At 29.3% G+C, this 26,356-nt stretch overlaps 2 protein-coding genes across 5 annotated transcripts; one reads left to right on the top strand and one right to left on the bottom strand.

The window, feature by feature from the left end:
* Positions 1–449: 449 nt before the first annotated feature.
* On the top strand, positions 450–8,226 carry LOC121209640 (transcription factor BIM1). 2 transcript variants are annotated; one of them, XM_041080614.1, is made up of 13 exons: positions 450–751; positions 863–933; positions 1,261–1,483; positions 1,676–1,753; positions 3,745–4,104; positions 5,146–5,251; positions 5,351–5,487; positions 5,830–5,941; positions 6,426–6,495; positions 6,639–6,734; positions 6,898–7,358; positions 7,477–7,606; positions 7,696–8,226. In XM_041080614.1, exons 3-13 carry the CDS (start codon positions 1,447–1,449, stop codon positions 7,792–7,794), a joined length of 1,686 nt encoding a protein of 561 aa, XP_040936548.1. In that variant the 5' UTR covers positions 450–751; positions 863–933; positions 1,261–1,446; the 3' UTR covers positions 7,795–8,226. The 2 variants fall into 2 exon arrangements, with proteins under 2 accessions (XP_040936548.1, XP_040936547.1); XM_041080613.1 differs by having other exon boundaries at positions 1,095–1,483.
* A 1,760-nt stretch (positions 8,227–9,986) lies between these two features.
* Positions 9,987–13,963, bottom strand: LOC107943378 (rhamnogalacturonan I rhamnosyltransferase 1). Of its 3 annotated transcripts, XM_016877123.2 has the most exons (9): positions 13,919–13,963; positions 13,128–13,817; positions 12,542–12,609; positions 12,309–12,397; positions 11,998–12,163; positions 11,559–11,848; positions 11,264–11,468; positions 11,004–11,161; positions 9,987–10,743 (listed from the first exon to the last, which is right to left on the bottom strand). In XM_016877123.2, the coding sequence occupies exons 2-9, from the start codon at positions 13,438–13,440 to the stop codon at positions 10,497–10,499; spliced, it is 1,536 nt and encodes a 511-aa protein (XP_016732612.1). In that variant the 5' UTR covers positions 13,441–13,817; positions 13,919–13,963; the 3' UTR covers positions 9,987–10,496. The 3 variants fall into 3 exon arrangements, with proteins under 3 accessions (XP_016732612.1, XP_040936546.1, XP_016732613.1); XM_041080612.1 differs by having other exon boundaries at positions 13,128–13,962; XM_016877124.1 differs by lacking the exons at positions 12,542–12,609; positions 13,128–13,817; positions 13,919–13,963 and adding an exon at positions 12,482–12,500.
* Between the last annotated feature and the right edge of the window lie 12,393 nt (positions 13,964–26,356).

Genomic DNA, 26,356 nt, shown 5'->3' with positions numbered 1-26,356 from the left:
AAAATTTTATATGAGAATTAAATAAAATTTTAGTCGAAATGATAAAATTAAAAATTAAAAATTTTTAATATTTTAAGTTTAAATCTCATTATATATAAATACATAAAATGAAAATATTCTCACAATAGTATAATTTAAATATAATATAAATATATGCACATGATTTTGTTACATAAATCTAACATCTTATAAGAAAACCAAAAACTTCTCATTTAAAATAAATACTATTAATTATTAAATGTTGATTATAATGATAAGATATATCGTATTTTAAATAAAAAATTAGTAAAATCGATATAAATAATAACTTCACTTAAATTCGTGAGATGGGTTGAGTTTCACTGTACCTAAGTGAAGTATAAATATATATTTTAAAATTTTTCCCTCAAGAGAACGGAAAAAGAGAAACTAAAATTTAAATCATCATTGCGTGATCCATAAAATGCCACACACAATTTTTTTTAAAAAGAAAGTCGAAGGAAGCCATCAACCTTAGCACAAACGTCGTCAACCCCGCCGCAACGTCGTTACTTCAACGCCGTTAACAAAACTTTCTTTTTCTATTTTTTAAATAAAGGAAACACACACCAAAAAAAAAAAAAAGGGGAAAGAAATTGTATAAAATGATCTTTGAAGCAAGCGGACGGCCGGATGCTTAACAAAACAAGAGAGGAAAAAAGAAGAAGAGAGATTCATTTTCTCCGGCTCAAAGCCTCTCTCGCCATTCGCCGAACAACTTCTTCTTTAGAAAGTAAGATAATTTTTTTCTTCTTTTGATGGTTGAATTTCGAAGGCGGCGCTTGTTAGCTGCAATTTTAGACGTTCTTACTTTACGAGTTTACCTTGAGTGTTTACAATTCAGATTTTCGGTTGGTTCAATCATTCCTTCGTTGAAATTTCACGTTAACATCGTTTGAGTTCAGATCAAAGAAGGTATGTACTCTTTTTTTGGGAAAAAGGTTTTGTTCTTGAATTGTTGTTTGAATTTTGAGTTGAATTATGCAAAATTCCATTTCTTAAGTTTTGGAGGAGCTGGATTTTGTATAAGCACGATTTTCTTTTTAAATAATTTTTTTTATATTTTTTGGTGGTAGATTCTGTGACAAGAAATAAAATTCTGATTCCGTCAGTAAAACGAGTGGGAAAGATCTTCTGAGGCTGAAATTGTCGAATTTTTCTAAAGAAAAAAAATTGAAGGAATTTATTTTGAAGGTTCAGAATTTCTGGAATCTGAAGTGAAAAATGCGCCTCCGATCTCAGGTGGAGGCGTACGTGAAACGGATCTGATAAAGGCAATCAGAGAGAAGGAACTTTTCAGTTTGTTTTTCGAAATTTCCGGTTCAAGCTCTTCGAATTCTTTGAATTTGTCGTAGAATTTCGAATTTCGCTCGTCATAAATCACATAAAATTTTCTGATCCAAAAACAAAAGGAATTCGTCGCCGTAGATGGAGCTCCCTCAATCCCGGCCTTTCGGAGCTGAAGGTAATATATTTTACTACGTCGTTTTATTTTATTTTTTCCTCTTTCCAAAATGATTTACTTCCATTTTACAACAAGAAATTCAGATAAAAAGAGAGATGGATTAGAGTGAAAATATTTTACTTAATTAACTGTGTTAAAATTTAAAGAATTTATGGATTAGATTTTTTTTTTAAATTTTGTTTTGATAAACAGGAAGAAAACCAACGCATGACTTTCTGTCACTGTACAGTCATTCAAGTGTCCAACAAGATCCAAGGCCACCTTCTCAAGGTAATTCTTTCCTTTATTTTAATTTTTAAGATCCCAAAAAAAGAGATTGAAACAAACAGACAGATTCTCTACTATTTGTTTTTATCTCCTTTCCACTCCCCCTTTTTTTTCGTAGCTTAGTTTTCCATTTGTTATACTTTAATTATTATATAAATAAATTATAATAACTAAAAATTTGGTAGAAGAAAAAACTTGCACACAAATGTTATTAAATATAAGAAAAAATATTTCCCTCTTAAATCCTCCGTTTTCATCTGTAAAATCGGACATGGCAATTTTAATCTTTTCAATTGAATTAATGTTTTTTTTTATTTGTAATATTAAAAAAGAAGTATGTATATCATGAATTTTAAGTAAAATAAAAATTAAATTACGTGAAGTTGAAAGAGAAAAATAAATAAATAGAATATCTTTACAGTTATGTTTAAAGTCTTTTTTGGGGCCATCTTTGGAGTTTTATCAGGGATCATGATTTGGAGTAGTGCACGTGACTCATTGTTTTTAAGAATGAATACTATGGGCCAAATAAAGCCTTTGATGGGCCCATTTTATAAAATTAATTTTTTAATATTTATTTTACTAAATATATTTAAGATTTAATAGGTTAATTCTATAAAATTAAGTTTTAATGATAAAATATAAAAAAATATAAATATAAATAGATGATTACAATATCATCTAAGAATATAATATAAAATAATTAAATAAAGATAAAATTATTTATAAATAGGTTTCAACAAGATTCGAAATGAAAAAGGGTTAATCTCAAATGTAATCTGAGTTTAAAATATTGAAAAAAAATATTTTAATTTTTATATGATTATGGATTATATTAAATATGATAATACAGCAATAAAATTATTAAAAAAACCCCGAAAGATGATTTGACAAGTCATATAATTCACATCATCACCAACTTTTCCCTGTATACTTGCACGCTCGCTGCTTTCTTCCATTTCTTCTTTCTTTCCCTTGCTTCCATCCCGTGATAGACACATAAATAAATATTTATATTTATATATAAAAACGCAAGCCAGCAAATAAAGGTTTTTTATGTGTAAAAATAATATTTTATTATTACTTTTATTTATAATAATTTATTAGTGGAGAAATTGATATGAAAAATAATAATTGTCTAATTTAATTAAGATGACATACCATAAATAGAAATAGAAATATAATTATTATATATATTAATCGGATCTGAATAATAATTCAACACCAACCCAAACAGTTTTGATGAGAATGACTTTCACGTGAAACTGATGCAGACGGAGTGGGTCAACAATTTTAATTATTCTGTTTTTGAGCTATGATTAGAACCTCTTATTTTCTATTCTTAAGTGTTTAATAATTATAGTAATTATTTGTTGCATGCCTAGTAACCTTTAAATTATTTTAATCCAAGAAAATTGCTAAATATAATGACATGTTGGGAGTATGATGCTTTTGCTGATTTGATTGTATTTCAACCTAGTTTTTCCCCCCTCTAATGTATTTTCTTTTTAAAATTTAAATATGGCCACCAACCATTCCATATTGTATTGACCAATGTGTACGACTTTTAAAGAAACAGAAACGATATTGGTTCATGCCAATCAATTCGATCTAGATCGACATGTATTCATCGGTACATGGTGATACAAAATTTCAATTTCTAAAACGGTAGTAGTTTGACCACTAACCCTAGATGTCTTCATCTAAGTAGTTGTGGAAAGCAGCATATATGAAGGCTTCATAATTGATGAAAAAAAATTTGAATATGTACGTCAAAATCAATTAAAGAGGCAATAAAAATTTAACTGACCTAATAAAATATTAGATTAAAATGACAAAAAGATGGATTAAATTTATATATCTTCGGATTATTTCTCTTATGGTTGTTTTGAAATGGTTTATATGTTATAATATTTAGAACAATCATAAAAAAAGAAACAAAACAAAGGCAAAAGACCCGGATTTACTTTGTTTGATCGTGTCTAAATATGCAGGTGGGTACCTCAAGACTCGTGATTTCTTACAACTAGAACAACAAGGGAATCCAAGTGCCAAGAAGGAAATATCAATAGAGGTAGCGACTGTTGAAATGCCAACACCGCCGTCTGTGGAACATATTCTTCCTGGCGGGATTGGAACATACAGTATAAGCCACGTTTCCTATTTTAATCCTAGGGTTCCAAAGTCTGAGGGGGCCGTATTTACTGTTGCTGAAGGAAGTAGTACAGAGAGAAATGATGAGAATTCCAACTGCAGTTCTTATACCGGAAGTGGTTTCACTCTGTGGGAAGAAACTGCGGGAAAGAAGGGAAAGACAGGGAAGGAGAACGCCGGAGAAACACCCTTTGTAAGAGGTAAAAAATTTCTTACTTCTTATATGCAATACTTTTCTACTAGTAGTAATTCTTTTTGATATTGTCATGCATGAGTTAGGATCTAGTTCCTACTTGTATTATCATTGATTGGTCATTACCTGAATTCGAGTGAGTGTCAAATAAAAATATCCTTTTCATTTAGTCATGCATGAATAACATCCCTTAAGATCTAACACTTTCTTGTATTAATCAAAAACAATAATTTAAATTTAAGGTGAGTATCAAATAAAGATATATGTTTAATACGAATATATTTAATTTGTATCTCATTGTATTTGCATGGGTATATATATATGCATGCTACTATTAAATTTGTGTCCTGTTGCATTTGCATGCGCATGCATAGTCATTGCTATAAATTTCAGGCTGGTACCATAAAAGCTAGCCAGATGTTCCAAAATATTAAAGAATTTATGCTTGGATTTGAAACTAGAATGACCATCATGTACATCGAGTCTGCAGATGATTAGGTAAGAGTAGACTGAGTTAGGACATAAGTCACGCAACAGCAAAGAGCCCATGCTAGTATATTTACCCTTTCCTGATAGTCAATTTTCATATGTTTCTAGCTATTGATGAATTTTATATGACCGATTCATTTTCATTTCTTGCATGTTCCAAATCAAAATTACTACGTTTCATATTTGGTTTCGTTTTCTTTTCATTTTCATATCATCTTAATGCATGTTTTTATCCTTCGTTATAGCACTTCACTCCATTGGAATCCCAATGTAGGAATTGATTCTAATGTTAAAAGTTTTCATAAATGAGTGGTAATTTTAATAAAAATTAAAGTATAATTAAATCGTCATTATAATTGGTTAAACTGAAGGGGCTTGAAGGTCGATTTCTTGTTTTCTTGGTATATATGAAGACCGAAGGAGAGTGGATATTTGAGCCTTAAATCTTAATTTTCTAGTAGTGGCCACCATTAGACAAAGTTTTTAAGTGCATTCAATTCGGCATAAAAAGCTGTTACGCTCGTTTACTTAGTATTATTTTGGCGGCTACTTCTGATAGATGCGGCGGGAACGGTGGGACACTGGGCCACATCGTCGTTGGAAAAGGGAGCGCAGTCGTCAACCAACAACCATCCAAAGAGCTACAGCTGTCTCTCTTCCTCTCAGTCAGTCACTTTTTGCTCTGGTTTCTTTTATGGCCTTTATTTTTCTTATTTATGGGTTCAAAATTAAACCAAAGGTTTCCATTGTGATCTTCTTAACAGGCCATCCTCAAAGCAGAAAAGGCAAAGCTTCATGGAAATGATAAAATCAGCAAAAGGTAGCTCACATGATGATGATTTTGAAGAAGATGAAGATTTTGTTCTCAAGAAAGAGAGTTCCACTACCACCCATAATATAGGTAATGTGCTGTGCTATATTGTTACCTTGCTCCAACTCTTTATTTTCAAGTATTTGTGTCTATTGTATATCTTGACATGAAAATAATATGTGAAGCCTCCAGATCTTTTAAAAAATGTTAAATATTTCAATAAAGAATACATGCATGTATTCAACATTTGCATCCAAGTAATTAGATGATTACTTTGTGATATTAATGTAAACGAGAGGGGACTTAGATAATACATTTTGGTTTTTTTAAAAGGTTATTTGGATATGCGGACAGTAATTTTTTTAGGTTGTTTCTGTAATTATTGAAGAACGAAGATTTTATTTGTCCTAATAACTTTAATTATTTTTACAGGAGAATTGAGAGTGAAAGTGGATGGAAAGAGTGTACCTGATCAGAAGGCCAACACCCCAAGGTCAAAACATTCTGCTACTGAGCAGCGGAGGAGGAGTAAAATTAACAACAGGCAAGCATAACTCTAATCAGCTTCACATTTAATATTTCTTAGCAATTTGAATGAGTTTTATTCATTTTTCGTGAACAAATATGTTCAGTTAGGTCTTTTTTTTAACTTGATTTTTCATGTTGAATGTATCCCTTTGTTCTCACTAGAAAATCCTTTTTCTTTTATGGTGAAGAGTATTGCCCCTTTTGATTAATTCGCACCAGTGATGGAGACCTATTGAGAAAGTCCTAAAAGTAAAGCTAACGTATACTTTTTTTTAATGCAGTGTGCACGGAAGCTCAGCTTCTAGAAAATAGCTTCATTTGCTTCACATATTAGTTAGGGAAATTTCATGTGGATTTGTGTTGGATACTTACGAACTATGATTGTCCGAATGTCTTTTTTAAAGTGAATCTAGAAATTAAATGCTGTTTAGAAACTGAAAAGTTGAAATTTTGGGATGCAAATCACCTTGATATACTAAACTCTTGCCATTATTTTGCAGATTTCAGATGTTGAGAGATATCATTCCAAACAGTGACCAAAAAAGAGATAAAGCCTCATTCTTATTGGAGGTACGTAGATCCAGTGATAGATATAGTTATTGTTTGCCTCATTCTTATTAGAGGTACATAGATTCCTTGTAATAGTAATAGTTATTGTACTTCTAACTACAGTTTTCTAAGTTCTTAACAGTGGCTGTTCAATCTTTTCATAGGTTATCGAGTACATTCAGTTTCTACAGGAGAGAGTACACAAATATGAAGGAACATACCAAGGATGGAGCCATGTACCATCAAAATTGATGCCATGGGTAAATTCTTTACTTGGCTTTATTAATTAAGAATTTCATATGTTCTAGATATGAAAATTTCAAACATCACACACAAACAGATATATGTATATACTGGCATTACAGTTTTTGAGTATTGGTATTTGTACAATGACTGACTGATCATTGGCCTCAACTGAAACAGAGAAGCAACCAAAGGCCTACAGAAAATTACGCTGATCAATCTCGAGCCATAAATGGTGTGTCCGCTCCTTCGGTGGTGTTTCCTACGAAGTTGAATGACGGAAACATCAACATCACCCCAACCATTCGTGAAAGTGCAGAGAACCCTATCGAACCTAATAAGAGCAGTGCTACAACCTTCAGAGCAATGGACCTTACTCCAGGAATGATGAATAAAACAATGCCCTTTCCTGTGTCACTACAACCAAACTTCTTCAACACTGCCCAGAACACTGTTCCAGCAACTCAAATTCCACCTAGGTTGCCATCTGATGCAGAAAATAATGCATCTCAGCCTCAGCCTGTACTGTGTCATACTGGATCCTGTACTGCCAATGGTGCTCTTCCTAGCGAGAAGCTAAAAGAACAAGAGCTGACAATTGAAGGTGGAAAAATTAACATCTCAAGCCTATATTCACAACGGTAAGTTCATACCTTTTCGATTTTTAGTTTTGTGAAGAACAGAAATGTGTTAGCAGCTTTCCATAGTCCTTGTTTAGCGAAAGCACGATTTGTTATAGTGATAAATGTGTTTTGACAGATTGTTGAATACACTAACACAAGCGCTACAAACTTCGGGATTAGATTTATCGCAAGCCAGCATCTCGGTACAGATTGAGCTCGGAAAGCAATCTAGCAATCGGCCGACGGCTCCCACATCCACACTTAAGGTTGTTTGCCGTTGCTAACTACCATTTTATTTCATTTTTCACCTTGTAAAACTATAGGCAATTCAACTTAATTCTTCATTGTTGTTTAGGATACTACGGTGGTTCCCTCTACAAATCAAGGGAAGACACGGCCTAGAGTTGGATGCGGTGAGGATTCTGATCAACCTTTAAAGAAGCTTAAAACATGAGAATTCTAGCTTGATAATTCCAGAATATTCTTTATTTTATTATTAAATTAATTAATTTTTTGGGGGTACCTTGCCCTACCTCAAGGGTTATGCACATACCCTAGTTAGTCACTCGGGCGACTGTTGGGTACAGATTCCAATACAAATATATCTTAAAGTTTTCTCCTTTTTTTTCTCATAATTTGGAGGACATATTTAAATACGTGTCATACAGATGCCAAAAACAAATACCGAATAGCATGAGCAAGCTTTCAGGTTTTGTTGGGGTAAGATGAAGAGAATTCCCATCAAAATGTATTACTAATATATATTATATATAATTTTGTGTAATTTTCACCATATGGATGTTGAGAAGCTGCTGCTTTTCATTGAAGGCTTCCATCATCTGAATTTTCTTTTCCTTTTAATATTATTTATCTACTTTTTTGGTGAGATTCATCGCTCTTATTCCAAACACACCAAATTACTACATTCATATACCTCAATTTTCAAATAATTGTTTATATTAATTGAGATACCAAGGTGTCTAAGGATGTATTTAGATTGGGCCGCACTATCAATTTTACGGGATTTATTCGCCTAAGCAGCTGATGGAAAAGATGGCTCAGTCGAGTTTTGCATAGAAAATTTGAAGAAAAAGAAACCAAAAATATATTAACGGCACCATTCACCTATGGATTTAGGTCCATATTTTGAATGTATAATATAAAGGCACAAAGTGATATTTTATGTTTAACAACGGGGCGTGGCATGACGGACAATAATTTTATGTACTGACGATGAAATAAATTTAATAATGAATTATATTTAGAACCCTCATCTTTTTTCTTTTCAAATTTTATATAATTAAAGAATAACTGATAACACTATATTCTCATTTGTAAAAAAATATATCTCATTAGCGGTAGATAAAATAATAATTGGTCACATTAATGAAAAAAAAATTGTAACAAATGAGCTCAAGCTTAATCAATCCTCTCGTCATCCATCCAGAAATAATAAAATCAATCCATTCATCCCCAACTAGGTATAATTATATTGTTCTTGTTTCTTTTCTTCTTCCTTTTTAAAATTTTTTTATTGGTCAATTTCTGCTCAAAAGGCAAGTGCTGTACAGTGTTGAGTTTTTCAAAAATTAAATAGAACAAAGAAAATGCAAACATGGATTCCACTATTGTTTAAGAATAGTAAAAATCCCATCAAATGCGTCGAATTTTTTATATATATTTTAAAAATTATTCATATATCCTCCTACCCCTAATTAGAATAGAAAATATTATGTTACAACTACAATAATTGAATAATATCGATTCAATTAATATTTAGTAAATATGTCGACTAATTTTAATTCGACCGCTACCTTATCCAATTTTTATAGTATCCCTTATTTTTAATCGACAATTTTTTAAATCAGCAATTATTGAAAATTAATGCTACTAGGCTCTTTTATTGACTTAGTTTTAATCAATATTTTGCTATGTCAGAAAATAAACGAATCAAATTAATTTTTTTATTATTATACAAGTTTGTTCGATTTCATGTATGGTCTAAAAATTATTGTAGAGGGGACCAAAAAATTTTATTCTAGAAGAATTGATTGAATAAAAATTTTGTATTAGATTGATAAAAAAATTGTCCACTTTTTCTATGTAAATAAATTGAATAAATATATCATTAAATTAAATTAATAATTTTATTATAGACTTATTCATGTTTTGTATTTAAATTTTTTATAATTAAATCAACCTTGAAACTGAATAGTTCAATAAGTGGACAACATTGAACATAATAAAAATAATTTAAACTAAACCTATGAATTTTTTGAAAAATAGTTAATTGGGGAAATTAGGTGAGAAAGCAACTCAATATTAGAAAACATCACAATCATCATTAGGCTAAGCCGCCCTTTGATACAAAAAAAGATTGTGTTTTGTATAATTTAATTTGCTTTTTTTTTTTTTGTTGGTAGTTATTTTTCATTATCATAAAAGGTGGATTTGGGAACAAAACAAGTTTTCCTGACCACGCTTTGTTTTGGTTTGGCGTACAAGCAATGATGATTTGCTCTTCCAACTACACCTATTTATGCTATAACAATTAGGTTAAAATATGTTCTAAATCCTTACTAATCTCTACTTTTGGATTTAATCCCATTAGAATTCAATTCGGAAAACAAAAAGAGAAAAAGACCATTTTATCCAAAAGTGCAGTAAATTCTATATTCAATGCTTTCAATCATTCCTTGCATTTGATGGGGAGGGACCATAATACAAAGAAATACAATCGTCCATGTAGTGTATGTATGACAATGATAAATTCTAGAATGTGATATATATATATATATAAAGCTAACAAGAAATAAAATAAAAAGGGGGGAAAATTCAAGAAAAATGGAGGGTGAGAGACTAACCTTCCATGAATCCAAATCTATACTTCGCAAATACCTTTTCATCTGATATATTATCCTATTAATGGCATTCCACAGCTCTTCTTCTATACACGCTTCGGATTTTTTTCACCTGCTAAAAATCCGTCCTCTCGGGGTTTCTTCGAGCTCTACTGCCTGTCCCCGATTCTCCTCCAATGTAAAACCCTCTTCATTCGTGTCATTTACCTTTTGTGTTTCAGGTATGATGATGCCTACCACTAGAAAAACAAAACACCCTTCAACATACATACATAACAAATCCTGGTGACAACGATCACGTGCTACTTAGTTGACCATCCCGTTGTTGCAAGCATTCTTCTGGGTTGGCATAGAAGTAATCCTCTTCTTTAGGCCTGTCAGGAATCACCAACCTCTTACTCGGTTGCCCCCTGCGCCTTTCGTGAGTTTCCTTCACAGTGTCTGAGAACTGGATCCAACTTAGAGATCCATTATTGTACTGGTCTATTAAATCGACTAATAGCCTTCTGTCCAGCAAAATCGTCTGCTTGAACCCCAAATACCTGGAGGAGCATTCACCACTAAATCATTACATTTATCACTAAATCAATTACCATTATAGAACCATCAAAGAAAAGTTTGGCTCTAATTTCGAGATACAGATCAACAAAATATTGTCCCCTCTAATGATAGATACAAAAATGGGGATAGTCAAATGCGGTTGAAGTCGAATTTCTAAAATTACTCATCTCATCAGAAGAAAAAAGGACCATTGGATCATTACATGAATAGATTTCTGAACATATTAAGAGCAAAACGGTACCTGCGATGGCCTTGAACAACTTTAGCCATGTTCCCATCATAAGTGGGAATAAAAATATCACTCTCCAATGAAACAAGATAATCTAATGCTGCCATCTGGGATGAATGATTTTGGAAAAACCCAAGGTCAGATGGCCCCAATAGAGTCTCCTTTCTAACCTGTAGCAAACAAAAGACCACTTTAAAAAACATGACAATTAAAAACAAAAAGCCTAAGCTAACCATTATTTAATCAAGTATGCTGATTTTCTACATGCTTACCAATTTTGGATAAGCAGCAGCAAGACTGGCCATTCTCCTATCTCCACCATATATTTCACCAGCTGCGATATAGATGTGGTAATTTTTATCAATGTCCAGTGCCCTCAAAATAAGGGCAGTTTCCTCAGGCGTCAAGGGGCACAAACCATCTTTCCTTTTCAAGTCAGAATTTATTATTTTTTCTTTCCACCATGGATAAGCGTATCTGCCAAAATGGTCGTATAAGGAGAGTGAGATTAAAGTTGGAATTTAGGCCTCCCAGGCAGTATTTGTTGAGGATGCATGTTCAGCTCACCTCATTCTTGTCAACTCCTCCACTTTGTCATTGTTGCAACCTTGCGTACAGCCAGAAAATGCTAACATGTCCATTTCATATCTAAGGTGAAGTACTATGAAAGGACCATTTTGCCTCAGAAGCTTAATAACTCGTTTACCCAACTCTTCTATCTGAGGAGTGAATCTTAAAGCATTAAAATTTACACGACATCGCAGCTTCTGAACATCTAAAGACTGCCCGTTGTTGGCAAGTCGAGCATCAGTTCTATTCAAATGTACAACTTTATACTTCCGTATCAGAGGAAGAATCTGCATAGACAGATGAGAATGCATACAACGTTAAGAGGAGTCTTTATTAGGAAGTAAGAAAACCAGAAGGGTAGAAAGAGCCAGGCTACATTATAGTGGTCTACAAAGCTCTAGCTGCATAACTAACTCGGAAATGACAAAGAATTGACCTGATTATGATAGTAAGATATATCTGACCAGCTAATTGGTGGCATTGAATACACAAACCCCATTTCCACTCTCCTCTTAAGCCTAGGAGGCAACTCCTTCAATATTCGAACCTCATCTCTCAGTGATGTAATGAAATGATTCACATCAAATATATCTTGAAATTCACTGGCATATAAATTTAAAAATATTTAGAACTATGTAAGAACAATAACCCCAGTTCAAAATATACCAGAAATACATTTTAGACCATCCTTCTGAAAGCTATAAAACCAATAGCTTGAATGATATGAACAACGCTAAGCTAACATACCTGGGATCGGCCCAGAAGGATGTTTTATCCAGCTCCGGGACTATAAGCGTGACATTCAAATATCTTGCAATAGTAACCATGTCACAAATCTGTCGAGAAAACCCCAAAAATCAAAAGACCATGGCGTCAATATTCACATAGCGTTACACCCCAAAAACAAATGATGAACTTACATAAACTAGAAAGAAATAAGAGGAAAATCATAAATTTAGTGTTGTTGCTAGAGCACTCACTGCCGCTCGCATTTGATTGAGACCTCCATTACATGAAACCATCAAATAACCATTGTTCTTATACACTCCTGTAGCCAACAAACAAAAACATTATATCGTTTTAGGATTTAAATTCCTTAACCCAAAAATAGTACATCAAGTACCAAAGATCCCTAAAACTTAAATGACAGATAAGAATGAAAGTAAAGTTGCATAAAAGTTAATCCCCATATGAAAAATCAACTGAAAGCCGATATACAATTTCAACTGGCCTTATCCAAAACAAAAAGAAGACGATATAAATGGAGAAAATTAAGATATATTATGTAAACATTAGGTAACATCAAATTTGATGCTAATTCAAACCGTATCACCATATCAAAATGAATTCAGTTCAGGAATTTGCAAATTCGTCAAACAATGGGATGGAAAATCCGTCGATTTCTTTTGCTTTTATCTTCTCAAAATGCTTTCCTTATTTCCAGTGGAGATTAGCTTAATTTCTTCCCTAATTTAAACCAAAAAAATTTGGATAATAACAAAAACAACGTTCAAAATTAACAGAACTTTAAATATTTTGTAAAAAGAGAGGGGGAGAAGAAATTACTTTTGGGAGGAATTACACGGGCGGGAACCGAGGGAAGTTTGTCTTCAATGGCGGAAACCGAAGAATCCTGGTGAGAGAAACAGGAAGGGCAACCCTTAAGGACGCGAGGTCCCCATGTCTCCCCCAAGGTCGTTAACTGTACGATGCAAGTCCACAGCAACACCGATGTGGTGGCGCGTATGATCCAAACCTTCATTCTCGAACTCTTTTTCAACTTATCCACTCTCTCTCCTCCGCTTGCTCCGCCTCCGCCCCCTTTTATTACCCCGATTCTCATACCTCCCTTTTTCCCTATCCCTTCAACACTGCACATTTCCAGTAACAACCTCAATCTCCACTCTCCTCATATACACCGTCAATAGGACACCGCTCCGCTCCTTCCAAATTCCATCAATGCAGGTTGATTTGCACCGACAACAACAACTTCTTTTTCTTTTTTATGTTGCAAACAAAAAACTAACCTAACAGAATCTTCAAATTCCGATAACTTCCAAAAACAACCCCCCCAAAGAAATTCAATAATCAATAAAACCGATCCAATTTTTCGCCTCTTATTCTCAAATCGAACTCATTAACTTAACCAAATTTCAATTTAAAAAACAAACAAAAAAAACTTCCTACTCCGCGGCGATCAAAACATTTCCCGGTGAAAACTTGCCGTGTAACGGCCGTTGATACCGCCGTACCGACCTTCAAGTATAAACCGATCAAGAAAATTAGAGAGAATGAAGCAATTAGAGAGGAAAAAGCCACATTTAGAACTTTGAATATAAATGCGGCGTATGCATTACCGTTGTTGGCGAGATCATTGGAGGGATGCGAGCCGTACACCGCTGGGCGCACTTTTTTAACCATAGTTTACGAATGGTTAAATATTTATAAAGTCCTTAAATTAATTTTTTGTTTAAATAAACCCCTACACTTGTGTTTTATTCAAATAAGTCCTTCTTGATTTTATTTTAATTAAGATATTGATTCTTTTTAAATTTTATTTTTTTAAATTAAAACTTACAACTATAAAAAAAATCAGTCAGAATAAATCATTATTAAACTGAACAACTAAGAACAAATCAATCATTGCAATGGACTAAGAGACTAATAACCGAAACATATACTACTGAAACCATAATAATTGTACATATTAAAATTTTAAAATTTATTTGAATATAATAAAAATATACGTATTTATTTAAAGAAAGAAAGAAGGTTCAAGGGATCCATTTTGTATTTTAGCCATTCTGAATCTAAAAGGATTTCTTGACTAGGGTTAGATGTTGAGCACAGTCCAATGGTTTAAACCCATTTCAACCAATAAATGCCAGACAGCTTGTTTAATGTCTGACCGGGCCCAACTTTCAGCTACGTGGCCGAGATCACGCGGTGGTTAAAGTACACTCGATGCCGTCTTGGGAACCGGAAGTTCATCGATCGCCGTCTGATTTGGGCTTGTTGATACGCCGACAATATATCGCGAGAATTTAATATCGTTTGGATTATTTATTTATCATTTTAGGAAAAAGAATAATTATGTCTGAGAGAGAAATTCATCCATGTTTAGAAAGTTATTAGCTCTAAACATTGATAATTACTTGCCATTTCAAAATAATAATAAAGCTGAAAATAATTATATTGTCCATCGGTTAATTTTAAAAAATATATATCAATACAGATAAATTATCCTTATTTTTTTGGTAATTTAATTAGACATTTTAAGTATCAAATACACTAAACAGCCATTTAGATTCAATTAATAATTTAATATTTAAAAAAATCCATTAAATCAATTAGTTGAATGAATTATTGGAAGTTGAATTGATTAGACTTTTATCTATAATAGAAGCAATTAGCTTTTTTATTTTAAATCTAATTAATTTAAATTAATCTCCTTTTATCCCTCTATTAAATGAAAAAAATTGTAATTTTAACTCCTTTGAAATATAAATAATTCAATTTAAATTATTTTAGTGCAAAAATATTAAATTCTATTCTATTTTTATTAAATTTATCTATTACTTCTTTTTTTAAATCGATTTAAATCATCGTGCAAAACAAATTGGGTATTTCGATTAAGAATGGAATAATCTAGTGATAGTTATTGCTTGTTTAATTTTAAAAAATAATTATTTAATTTATAAGAAACAAACTTTTTGAATGAGATTTTTAACATTCTCTATTGCTATCTTAATTTATCACTACAACATTTAATTAATGAATATTGCTATAATAATTATCACGGAAAATTACTTTTAGAGTACTTAATTTCCTTCTTCTTCTTTTTTTAATGAAAGAGTTCGAGAAAATTTATTTATTATTTTTATATTTATTTTTTCTTTTCAAAAAAAGCAAAATAGTTGGTAGAGTAATGCTTTTCATACTTTATAAAAAGGTAACACTAAATTAGCACAAAGGTTTGTAATTTATTAAATATTTTAAGAAAAAAATGATTTTTTTATATATATGATAGTAGTTAGCTTGATAATAAAAATATGTTATCAATGTTGTAACAAATGAAAAGAAAAACATGTGAGCTGTTTTAGTTTTTGTTAAGAAATTTTTTGACCATTTATGGCTTTTTTTTTTATTTTCTTGTACAGAAGCAAGGAAATTAACGCACAGGTAAAACTATTGAAGGCTTTAAAAGCACATGTTATTCATTGTGGGACGTCTTCAAGTGCCGTTTGAAGTTAGATTATGTATGCTATTTACATTATGTTTATTTTAATGTTTTATATAGGATAAGACATCACTAAATTAATTAAAATTTCAAAGAGTCTGAAATAGGTAAATGAATACATAAGGAATAATCAGATGAAATTCATATTCTGATCACTTTCATTTTCGAGAAATACTCTTTTCATCGTATCAATAATACTCTATTTTTAATTATTTAATTATATTTTAATATTTTTCATATCATTAATATATAATTCTAATAATTTTTTTTATGAATTTCAAACTTTAACTTAAATCATAAATTTTGAACTCTAATTTTAAACCTCGAATTCCAAATCTAAACTATGAATTCAAGATTCAAAGTTTCAATTCATGAATCAATGTTTAGTTTAAAGTTTAGAGTTTAAATTTAAATTTTAAGGTTCTAGATCAAAATTTAAGATTTAATATCCAAAATTTAGAATTTAAAATAAAAAATTTATTAAAATTCTATACCAATAACATAAATAATTAGTAAAATATTATTAAATAATTTTAAAAATATCACAAATAATATAATAAAATAGTACATAAAATAATTTCTCTTTCATTTTCTTGTGACTGTCCTAAATACTCTCAGCTCTCTCTATCCCTCTGCGGCAACTCGCATTCCGATCACAAATTTATTTTCTTCGCCTGATTTAATCTTTACCAACTTAAACTCACTATTCATTTAATATTATTTATTAATATTTACATAATTCTGGAGTTCATTATAATTAATTAATAATCCCAATCCAACCGTATCAAATCGAATCGAGATAATTTTCCCCCAACCCGGATCAGTTTGTATCTTAAACTTTAATCTTTAATGTGATATTCCGTCGGTCACCGTCAGATTGTCGGTTGCGCCGTTAAGACGGCGTTCGTGTGTTAGAATGGTTCACTCAATGGAAATGCCAGGTGGGAAACCCAAAAGCTATCCCACTCCATCAGATTGCTTCAAATCAGATCCACGGGCTCCATGAAATTAAGACGGTCGTGCCCACTGCCCACGGAAAAATAAGAGGTCATTTTATCACGCGCTGCAGGCAGCAGGGCGGTGACCGGTCGTTCGGGGAGGGAAGGAAAGGAGACCGTGAAATTCACGCGGATGGATGGCGATGGTTTATTATCGTGCTTGAGGTAGTTGGAGGTTGCATACGTGGAGAGATCCTGCATATATTACCGATTAATCTGACTATACCTAAGAATGGGCCAGGATCCTCTGCTACAGTAGTAAGATGACCTTCATTTTTCTGGAAAGATCTCATATCATTTCTGATGGATCAGAATGACGTTCACTTGATTTTAGGGTGGAAACTTTAAATCTTTTTTCGATTTTTCATATATTGTTCGTCCCAGCATATTTCAAATTTTGGAAAAGTAAAACCTTAAATTCTAGGCTATTATTATTTTTTATAGGAAATGGCTAGTGATTCAAATATATATATTTTTTAAGAATTTTTTCTGGACAGAGTCAAAGATGGGTAAATGTGTAATAAAATTATAGTAAAATATTAAAAATATTTTCAAAGAAAGTAATACTCACTCTTTTTTTTATTTATCAATTAATAAGATTATATTTGTCTTTGTTCTAAAAATATTTAGATTTTAGATTATAAATTTTCATGAGAAATAAAATATTTAAAATAAAAAATAAGTTTTAAAAATTTTGAATTAAACATAAAATAAATTATACAAAAAATTAAAGTAGTTCGAACTGCAATTAAATTATGTAAAATGGATAAATATCAACCCTACACATAATTTATGGTTTAATGTGATATATCATTCATGAACTTTGATTTTGTGGGATTTTATACATAAAATTTTAATTTATTTCAATTGTTATAAATCACTAACAACATTATATAAATAGCATCATTTTATGTTGATATATTGCATTTACAGACAATTATATTAATCCAATTTTAAAAAAATATATGTTTCATTTTTTAAATGTGTATTGAATAAAAATCAAAATTTTATATATACATATGATTCATAATTCAAGTTTTACATGTATAATTGCACCAAATTAAATTACATGTATCAATTTGCATATTAAACCAAAGTTCATATATAGATTAGATATCTATCCTTTAAAAAAAAATTAAGATTTTAATTTAAGAGATACATGTAAACTTAACAAAATTTAATACTCTTATAAAAAAACTTTATTATTTTAATATTCTTCATTTAAATTAATATTTAGTTAATTAGTGAAATTAATTTAATTAGTAATCTAAATATAATAAAAAAATGTAGTTTAAAAATGAACTTATAACAATATCTTAATTCACTTACCGTAATATCTTATAAAAATATTATTATTTTTAAATAAAAATATTCATTATGTAATAAAAATAATATTATTATTAAAAATATTTATTAGAATTTATTTTTAAAACATCAATTCAAAATCTCCATGATAAAACAATTTTTTTTTGTTATTGAAATAGTACTCTTAAAAAAATAATATCATCATTTTGATTAAAATAATTAACAATATTAACTTTTTAAATTAACTAATGACATTGTAAGAGTAGATGAGTCAAACATTAAATAATATAGATTAAATCTCAAGTTTCAGTATAGTTTAAGGATCAAAATTGAAAATTGATCATCATTTTATAATGTAAAAATGAAAAGTAATGTTACAATATCTAGTACTAAGGTATTCAAATTATATATAACCACGTAATGTTCTAATAAAAATATAGAATATTAATTATTTAGACTAATTAATAATAATATAAAATTATAAATCAAATAAAATATTAAAAATTAAATTTCAAATTTAGATATAATAAAATTAAAATTTAACTATTTTTCGTAAAAAAACACGAACATGTGGAGAGTATTTCGACCTTCCTTTTACACGTATATATAGATATATATATAAATATAAAATAAATTTAATTTAGAGAAACAAATTTATTTGTTCATGAATTTGTTTTGCCGACAAAATACAGAGACATCCCACCTCATTCTTGTATTATTGACACGTAATCAATCGTCGTTTCAATTAGACGGGGTATCCTGCCAAATGATGAGTATGTTGGTGCGGATTGCGGCAACGGGTTAATGAAAATGATTGAATGAAATGGACTTCCTAATTTACTCATAATTTTATGGGTAAATTGTTAAAATAACCACTTTATTCGCTTCATATTATATTTTAATTATTTATGTTTGAATGTTATTTTTTAATTATTTACATTATCGTTTTGTTACGAAGTAATTATTTTAGCGTTAAGCCCTATTATCTTCCTAACAGTAATCCTACATGGCAGTTTAAATAAGTTTTAAATGTTAACTTGAATGTTCAACTCGGATGATAATAGTTTCTTCAATTAAAATAGGAAAAAAAAAATAGAAGAACAATTTTTCTTTTCCAGATTAAGGTGTAGTTTAAAATTTTTAATTAATTAAATTTATTTAATTAAAAACCTATTATCGTCTCAGTTGGACATCAAGTTGGTATTTAAAACCTATTTGGATTGCCATATAAGATTATCGTTAGGCTGATAATGGAGCTTAACAGCAGAGTGGCTATTTCGTAACAAAACAATAACGTAAGTGACTAAAACGTAACTTTTCAAACATAAGTGACTAAAATGTAATCTGAGATAAACAAAAATAACTATTTTTAAAATTTACCTAATTTTATTATTTTAATAATAAAGCAGAAAATGGCACATTTTAAATTGTCGATTTTTATAAATATATAAAATAAATATATGTTTATTTTGGTACTCATGTTTTTTTAAGGGCTCAAAGGTTATTAAATTATTCACTTTCTTTTATTTTTATCACTTAATTATTAAAATATTCAATTTAATTATTAGATTTTTCGAAATTAAATATTCTACTCTCTTCTACATAGTTGTTTTTAGATTAGTGAGCAAAAGTTAATGTGGGTTATTCTAATAACAAATTTAACATTATGATATTTATATATTCTATAAATTTGATTATAAATATAAAAATTTTAAGAAATTTAGTTCCTAATGTTTACAAAATTTGTCATTTTAGTTCAAATTCTAAAAAAAATTAATAAATTCAACCCTCAGCATTTACAAAATAATAAATTTTAGTTTTTAAAATTTTGTAAAGTTAACCGTAAAATTTGAAAAAAAAATTGTATTCTACTTAATGTTTTTTATTTTTTTTTGAACAATATTATTATAATTCTGATCATATCTGTTTTTTTTTACATAATACTTTGAATTAACCATAGCTTATTCTCAACCCATAAATAAGAGAATAATACGCTTCAGTGCACTTGAATTTACATCTTTTTACATTAGCAACAATGCCCATTCCAATTGAGCTAAATTCAAGTGATCAACATTATTTTACCCTATAAAATATTTTTTAGAGCATTGAAATTTAACAGTGATAGTTTAATATCTTAAAAAAAATTTTAACTTGGGTATTTGGGTTTTTTCAAAAGTATTTTTATTTTTAATTAAATTTAAATATTTTCATGAATAAAAAGAACTTTACTTTCATTAAACATTCTGGTGGATGAATTAAAGAGAAAAATACAACCATTAAAAAATATTAAAGAAAAATGCAACAAAAATGATATTAGTCTCTTTCATGTCCTTAAATACTACACAGCTTGTTTCCTGATATTGGATTTCAAATAAATTTAAAAGAATCCAAACAAAATCTTGGCGTAAGAATAAGGAAACTAAACCATAAAACAGAAAAAGACTGACTGCAACACTAGCACGGGAAAGTTACAAACTAAGGAACCCTACAACTGCTTCAAATCATCCTAAGCAAACCGGATAAAAGCCAAAGAGCAGAAGTGTCTCCATATTTAGGAATCTGCAATGGTGACCTCCACCTCCACCATTTTTTTAAAAATCAATTTTGTATTCGGTAAAAGTTAAATTTATTGAATTTTTTAAAATTTGAATTAAAATAAAAAAAATTTATAAATATTGAGATATAAATTTGTTTATTTTTTTTATATTTAGGATTAAATTGATTGAATGTGTAAATATTAGAGAACTAAATTTACCATTAAACCAATACAAAATTCACGTCAACTTTCTACCTGACAGGCTCGACCCTTTTCGGGTATTTTTTATCCGTATAAAACCCGTATTTTTATCCATATATTAATATAAATATTAAAAATAATATAATAATAATTTTTTAAAACAAAAAAAAAATTAATAATAAAATAATAGGTTGTGCCTGTCAGGTAGGCACGACCCCAAAAAGTATACAATTTTCGTAATTAATCTGGCTGACAACCCATTTTGGTGTATATTTTTTTTTATAATATTGAGGTAAAAAACCCCACAAATTGATAACAAACCTATGAATCCTATAAAATGTCAGAATTTTCCATAATTTCAACACTTTTCAATTTAATCCTTAAAATATGTTTTTCCCTGATCTTGAGCTAAATTAATAATTTCATTCAATTTTGTAATTTAAATAATAAAATAATCCATTTCATGCAAATTGATCATTTCTAACATTTTTTTACAAAATTGCCCATAAAATATTACTTTTATTCAATTTAGTTCATGAGCCTAAAACATACAAATTAGCCATGCTAGCTAAATATTCATACATATTTTCCTCCTCCTCCTCTCCATTCCACATCCTTAATTTATATAACATGCAACAAGTAACATTATCAATAATTTCACTATTTACTTATGTATATTCAAAACTGTCCATTTGCGCCATAGTCACTAAATTATTTATATCTTAAGTTACAGAACTCGAAATTAAGATCCGCTAATTTTCCCTGAAACTAGACTTACTTATATTATTATCATAAAATTTTAAGAATTTTTGGTTTAGCCAATAAGTACAGTTTATTCTTTAAAGTTGCCCCTGTTCTGCTGTCTGATAGTTCCGACCCTTCTTCACTAAGAATTAATTATCTCATCGTACGAGATTCGGATGATGTTCCCGCTTATTTCTATTGAAAATAGACTCTTTAAGGATTTTAAACATATAAATTTAATCCCTTAATTATTTTTATCCAATTTTTTATGATTTTCCAAAGTCAGCACAGGGGAACCCCAAATCATTCTGATATTGTCTAACAAAACTTATTATATGTCATGATTTACAATTCCATTGCTTACACCGTTTCTTCTATAAGAAACTAGACTCAATAAGCTTTAATTTCATATTTTATTCATCCTCTAATTAGATTTATACAATTTTTGGAGATTTTTCAAAGTTAGACTATTGCTGCTGTCCAAAACTTTTTTAGTGCAAAATGTTGATTTTCATTTTGCCCCAAATTTCACAGTTCATACAATTCAGTCCTTACTTAATTAACCCCTCAATTAAACTAATTTTCTCAATTAATATTTTTCCTAGACATTATAAGTTATTTCATAACTATTTAAATTCAGAATTTCCACATAAATCTCTAACTTCAAACTCTTTTACAATTTAGGTCCCAAACATTCACTTTCTATTTAATTCTTTCAATAAAATCAGCATATAAAAAATTTAAAGCTCTAATTCTATGTCAAATCATCATATACTTCCAGCACATATTCATAGAAACTTTCAATTTCTTTCATAGAATCAAGAACTAATGAATTCAACAAATGGACCTAGTTGTAAAAGTCACAAAAACACAAAAATTTCAAGAAATAATCAAGAATTGAACTTAATTACAGTAAAAATATGAAAAACCAGCTTAAGGGAACTCTTCCATGGTGTCTTTGCTGATGAGAATGCAGAAAAATAAAGAGAAATCTAGATAATTCCACTTTAGTCCTAGCTTTATTAATTAAATTTTGCAATTTTCCAATTTTGCCCTTATTTTCTTGGTGATTTCATGCTCTTGCCGTCCAGCCCAAATAGACCTTGGGTCTATTTGCCTTTTAAACCCTCTTTATTTTATCATTGAAGCTATTTAATCATTTCCCACAATTTTACATTTGATACAATTTAGTCCTTTTTGTTCAATTAGCTATCAGTACTTTAAAATTTCTTGACGAAACTTTAATACTAACTTATTAACACTCCATAAATATTTATAAAAATATTTATGGCTCGATTTAAAATTCCCGAGGTCTCGATACCTCTTTTTCAATTCTAATTATTTTAATATATATATTTTTTGTACATTTCACTATTTCAAAATTTTTCCTAACTTCACATTTAACTTATACTCACTAAATTAATAATATTTCCTACACATTTGTCGGATTTAGTGATCTCGAATCACTGTTCCGACACCACTGAAAATTAGGTTGTTACAGTATTATTTTCTCTAAGTACCTAAACTTTTTTTAAGTCACAAGTGCTACCTTGACTATACTCTATTATCTAAATTACTCCAAACCGTTAAAAAAATTTATTAGAGAATTATTTCGCGACACATGACACTTTTAAATATAATTAAATTAAATTAAATTAAACTAAAACTTTTCAGAATTCTTTACACTCTCTCCCTCCTCTCTTTTAATACATTTTTTTAATTGTTAAATAACTTTTCTTCGCAATTCACTCACCATTTTTTTCTATAATTTCTTCTCAATATATAGATTTTATGCTTTATCTTTTTTTTTCATTGTAAAGGTTGACCAACATTAACAATTTTATGCAATGTATATAGAAAAGAGTAAAGGAAGTTATTTTTAAATACATGGGTTTTTGAATAGAGATGAGAAAAGAATAGGAGTCTAGGCTTAAAATCAGAAGAGAAGCTTGCTAGAATCTGGTTTTGTCGTCGAAAATTAAGTTTGGATGAGTTTTTTGACGAATTTTTAAATTTTCCATCATCAAAGTTATTGGGTGAAAAATAAATGAGATGAATATATTTATAAGTTTTTTATTAATGTAAATTATATAATTAGTTGCCCAACAATTAGCATATTTCTGGTTTAGTCATTGAAATACAAAAACTTTCAATTTTGTCACCAATATTGTCGTGTGATTTTGTTTTGGTCAACCATTCGTTAAATTGTCTAAAAAAATGAAGATGTGGCATTTTTTAAAATTAGGCCCTCGAGAAAAAAAAACGAAAAACTAATTAAGCCCCTCCACTAAATTCGCACCTAATTAAGCTATTGTTGTTAACCAAAGAAATCAAGCCCATCCATTAACAATTTTTGTCTTTAACAATGTTGATAGTTAAATTCAATTGACGGACTAATTAGATTGTAACACGTGATAGTTTTTGGTTTAATATTATATATTTTTATAAAATTTATTAAAAATAAATATATTAAAATTGATATAAACTTACAAAAATATTAAAACTTATAATATAAAATTCTAAAAACTCTTGAAATTATAAAAAAATTTAAACAAAATTTGGAATTTTTTGTTAACATTTTAAAAGAGGGTGACCAAAATAAAACGAATGACAATGTTGGTGACGAAATTAAAAAAAAATTTGTAGTTCGTAAGACTAAAACAGAAAAATGTTAATAATTAAATGATTAATTGTAGAGTTTATTCAAATAAAATAAAAGCCCAGAACATGATAGCAATTGACGGCCCAAAACTAAGAATTTTGGGGCCTAAACAGATAATTTAGAAACCTGTTCTATTGTTTTGGTTTTTCCTTTTTTCAGCTTTCGTTTTCGTAATTGAACTACATTATCAGTAACACACCAGAAAAAAAACATCTAAAAACCCCAAAAGAAACACAAGTTAAGATTAACTTAGAGCGCTTAAGGGAAGAAACAGCTATGGCGGATATCTCCGTTGAATTTGTAATCACGTACGCTTCAAAATATATTTAACAAGGCTTGTTAAATTCAGCCTATTTGATGAGTCCATCGCCGTTTACATCCACATGCTGCACTGCACACTAGGCAAACGTACGTGAACCGAGCCTGCCGAAGGCGTTCTTACTTGCTAACAAGCTTTTGTTTTTGTTTTGTTTTCATTCTATTACAAGAGGTACATTTAAGCTTGATGCTTGACTTTGCTGATGGATTTCATGTTCTTCCAGCTTACTATCGTGGAGCCAGGGGGAGATTGCTGGTGTATGATGTTACTAATAAACTGAAGTTATGTCACTGTAAACTCCAGTCTTTTCTCTATAACGTTGCAGTTTTATTGGAAGATGAAGTGGCTAATGGAATTGATAATTGTTGAGTGAGTTGACCGGGAATAGGAAGAAAGTAAGTATTTATAAGGTAATTAGTCTTATTTAAAGTTTGGTGTCAAAGGGATACTCTTTCATGTCCCTGAATATTTTAAGTTATCACATTTTAATTTAGTGTCGTAAATATATTATATAGTAACTGGTAAATAATCTAATAAATATGTTATTTTAATTATTAATTTTATTTTTTATATTATTTGAAAATAAAGTCTAAATAAATAATTACGACATGTGATTATTATAATTATATTTGACATGTTCCTAATTAAAATCACGTATCGTGATGCAAATTAAATACGTCAAAGAAAAATGGATTGCCATACAAAGTGGAATGATGATTACATGATTAGGTCAACCACTTTGCTTGGATCCCTTCGAGTTTAAAGAAAAAACACTACTGGCAGCCATTCATTTTAGCCCACTTTCATTGGTACCCTCCTTCCTTCAACTATTTAGGGTTCCCCCACCCCTCCCCCGCCCTCCCCCAGTGAAAAAATTACAATTTAGAGTTTGCCAAATTTTTGGTCATCTCGTCCATTATTTCGGCCATGGAGGTGAGCGTTAAATCGGTTGCAATCTATTTTATTTGATTTCTAAAAATTTTCAACGTATCATTTGTTTATAATTTCATCTGAATGGGTAGTACCATAAAATATATAAATATTGGTATTTAAATAATTTTTTTATTTTTTAATATATATATGCACTCATTCAATGCTTAAATTAAATATAATCCTACAAAATTTAAATTTGAAGTAATTGTATATTGATTTCGATAACATTTAAGTTGTCATATGAACTAATACTGGTCTGCTTTTAATATTATTTAGTATTTGAACTTGATTTTTTTTCTAATTTGATATTTAAATATTTTTTTGTTTAATTTAATATTTAAATTTGATAATTTTTTTAATTTAGTACCTAAAATTGATACTTTTTTCTAATTTAGTACCTAATCTTTTTTTTGTTCGATTTGGTACTTGTCAAACGTTTTACAAATTACTCCAATATACTAACAATGTTATTTTTTATGAGATAACAAAAATAATCAATGTAAGACTGACATGTGATAGATGATATGATATTTTTTTTATATTTTATATGTTCAATTACTTTTAATTTTAATTAATTATTTATTTTATTAATTGAAAACAATGAATTTATTTTAGTTTGGGATTTTAAAAAATATTTTTTTCTTATTTAATATTAATTCAAGTATAACTCAATACTTTTTTTTTAAGATGAATTTCCTCTTGTAAAATAACAAACAAAATTTTAACATTGTTAATTTTAATATTGTCTGCGTAATTTGCATAACATTTAATAAATTTAGGTACCAATTTGAGTCTAAAAAATACTTAAATACTAAATTAAAAAAAATCAAGTTCATGTACCAAATTAGACTTAAAAA

This window comes from Gossypium hirsutum, chromosome A11 (genome assembly GCF_007990345.1).
Source record: "Gossypium hirsutum isolate 1008001.06 chromosome A11, Gossypium_hirsutum_v2.1, whole genome shotgun sequence".
Taxonomy (NCBI): domain Eukaryota; kingdom Viridiplantae; phylum Streptophyta; class Magnoliopsida; order Malvales; family Malvaceae; genus Gossypium; species Gossypium hirsutum.
This window is presented reverse-complemented; position numbering and strand designations above follow the sequence as displayed.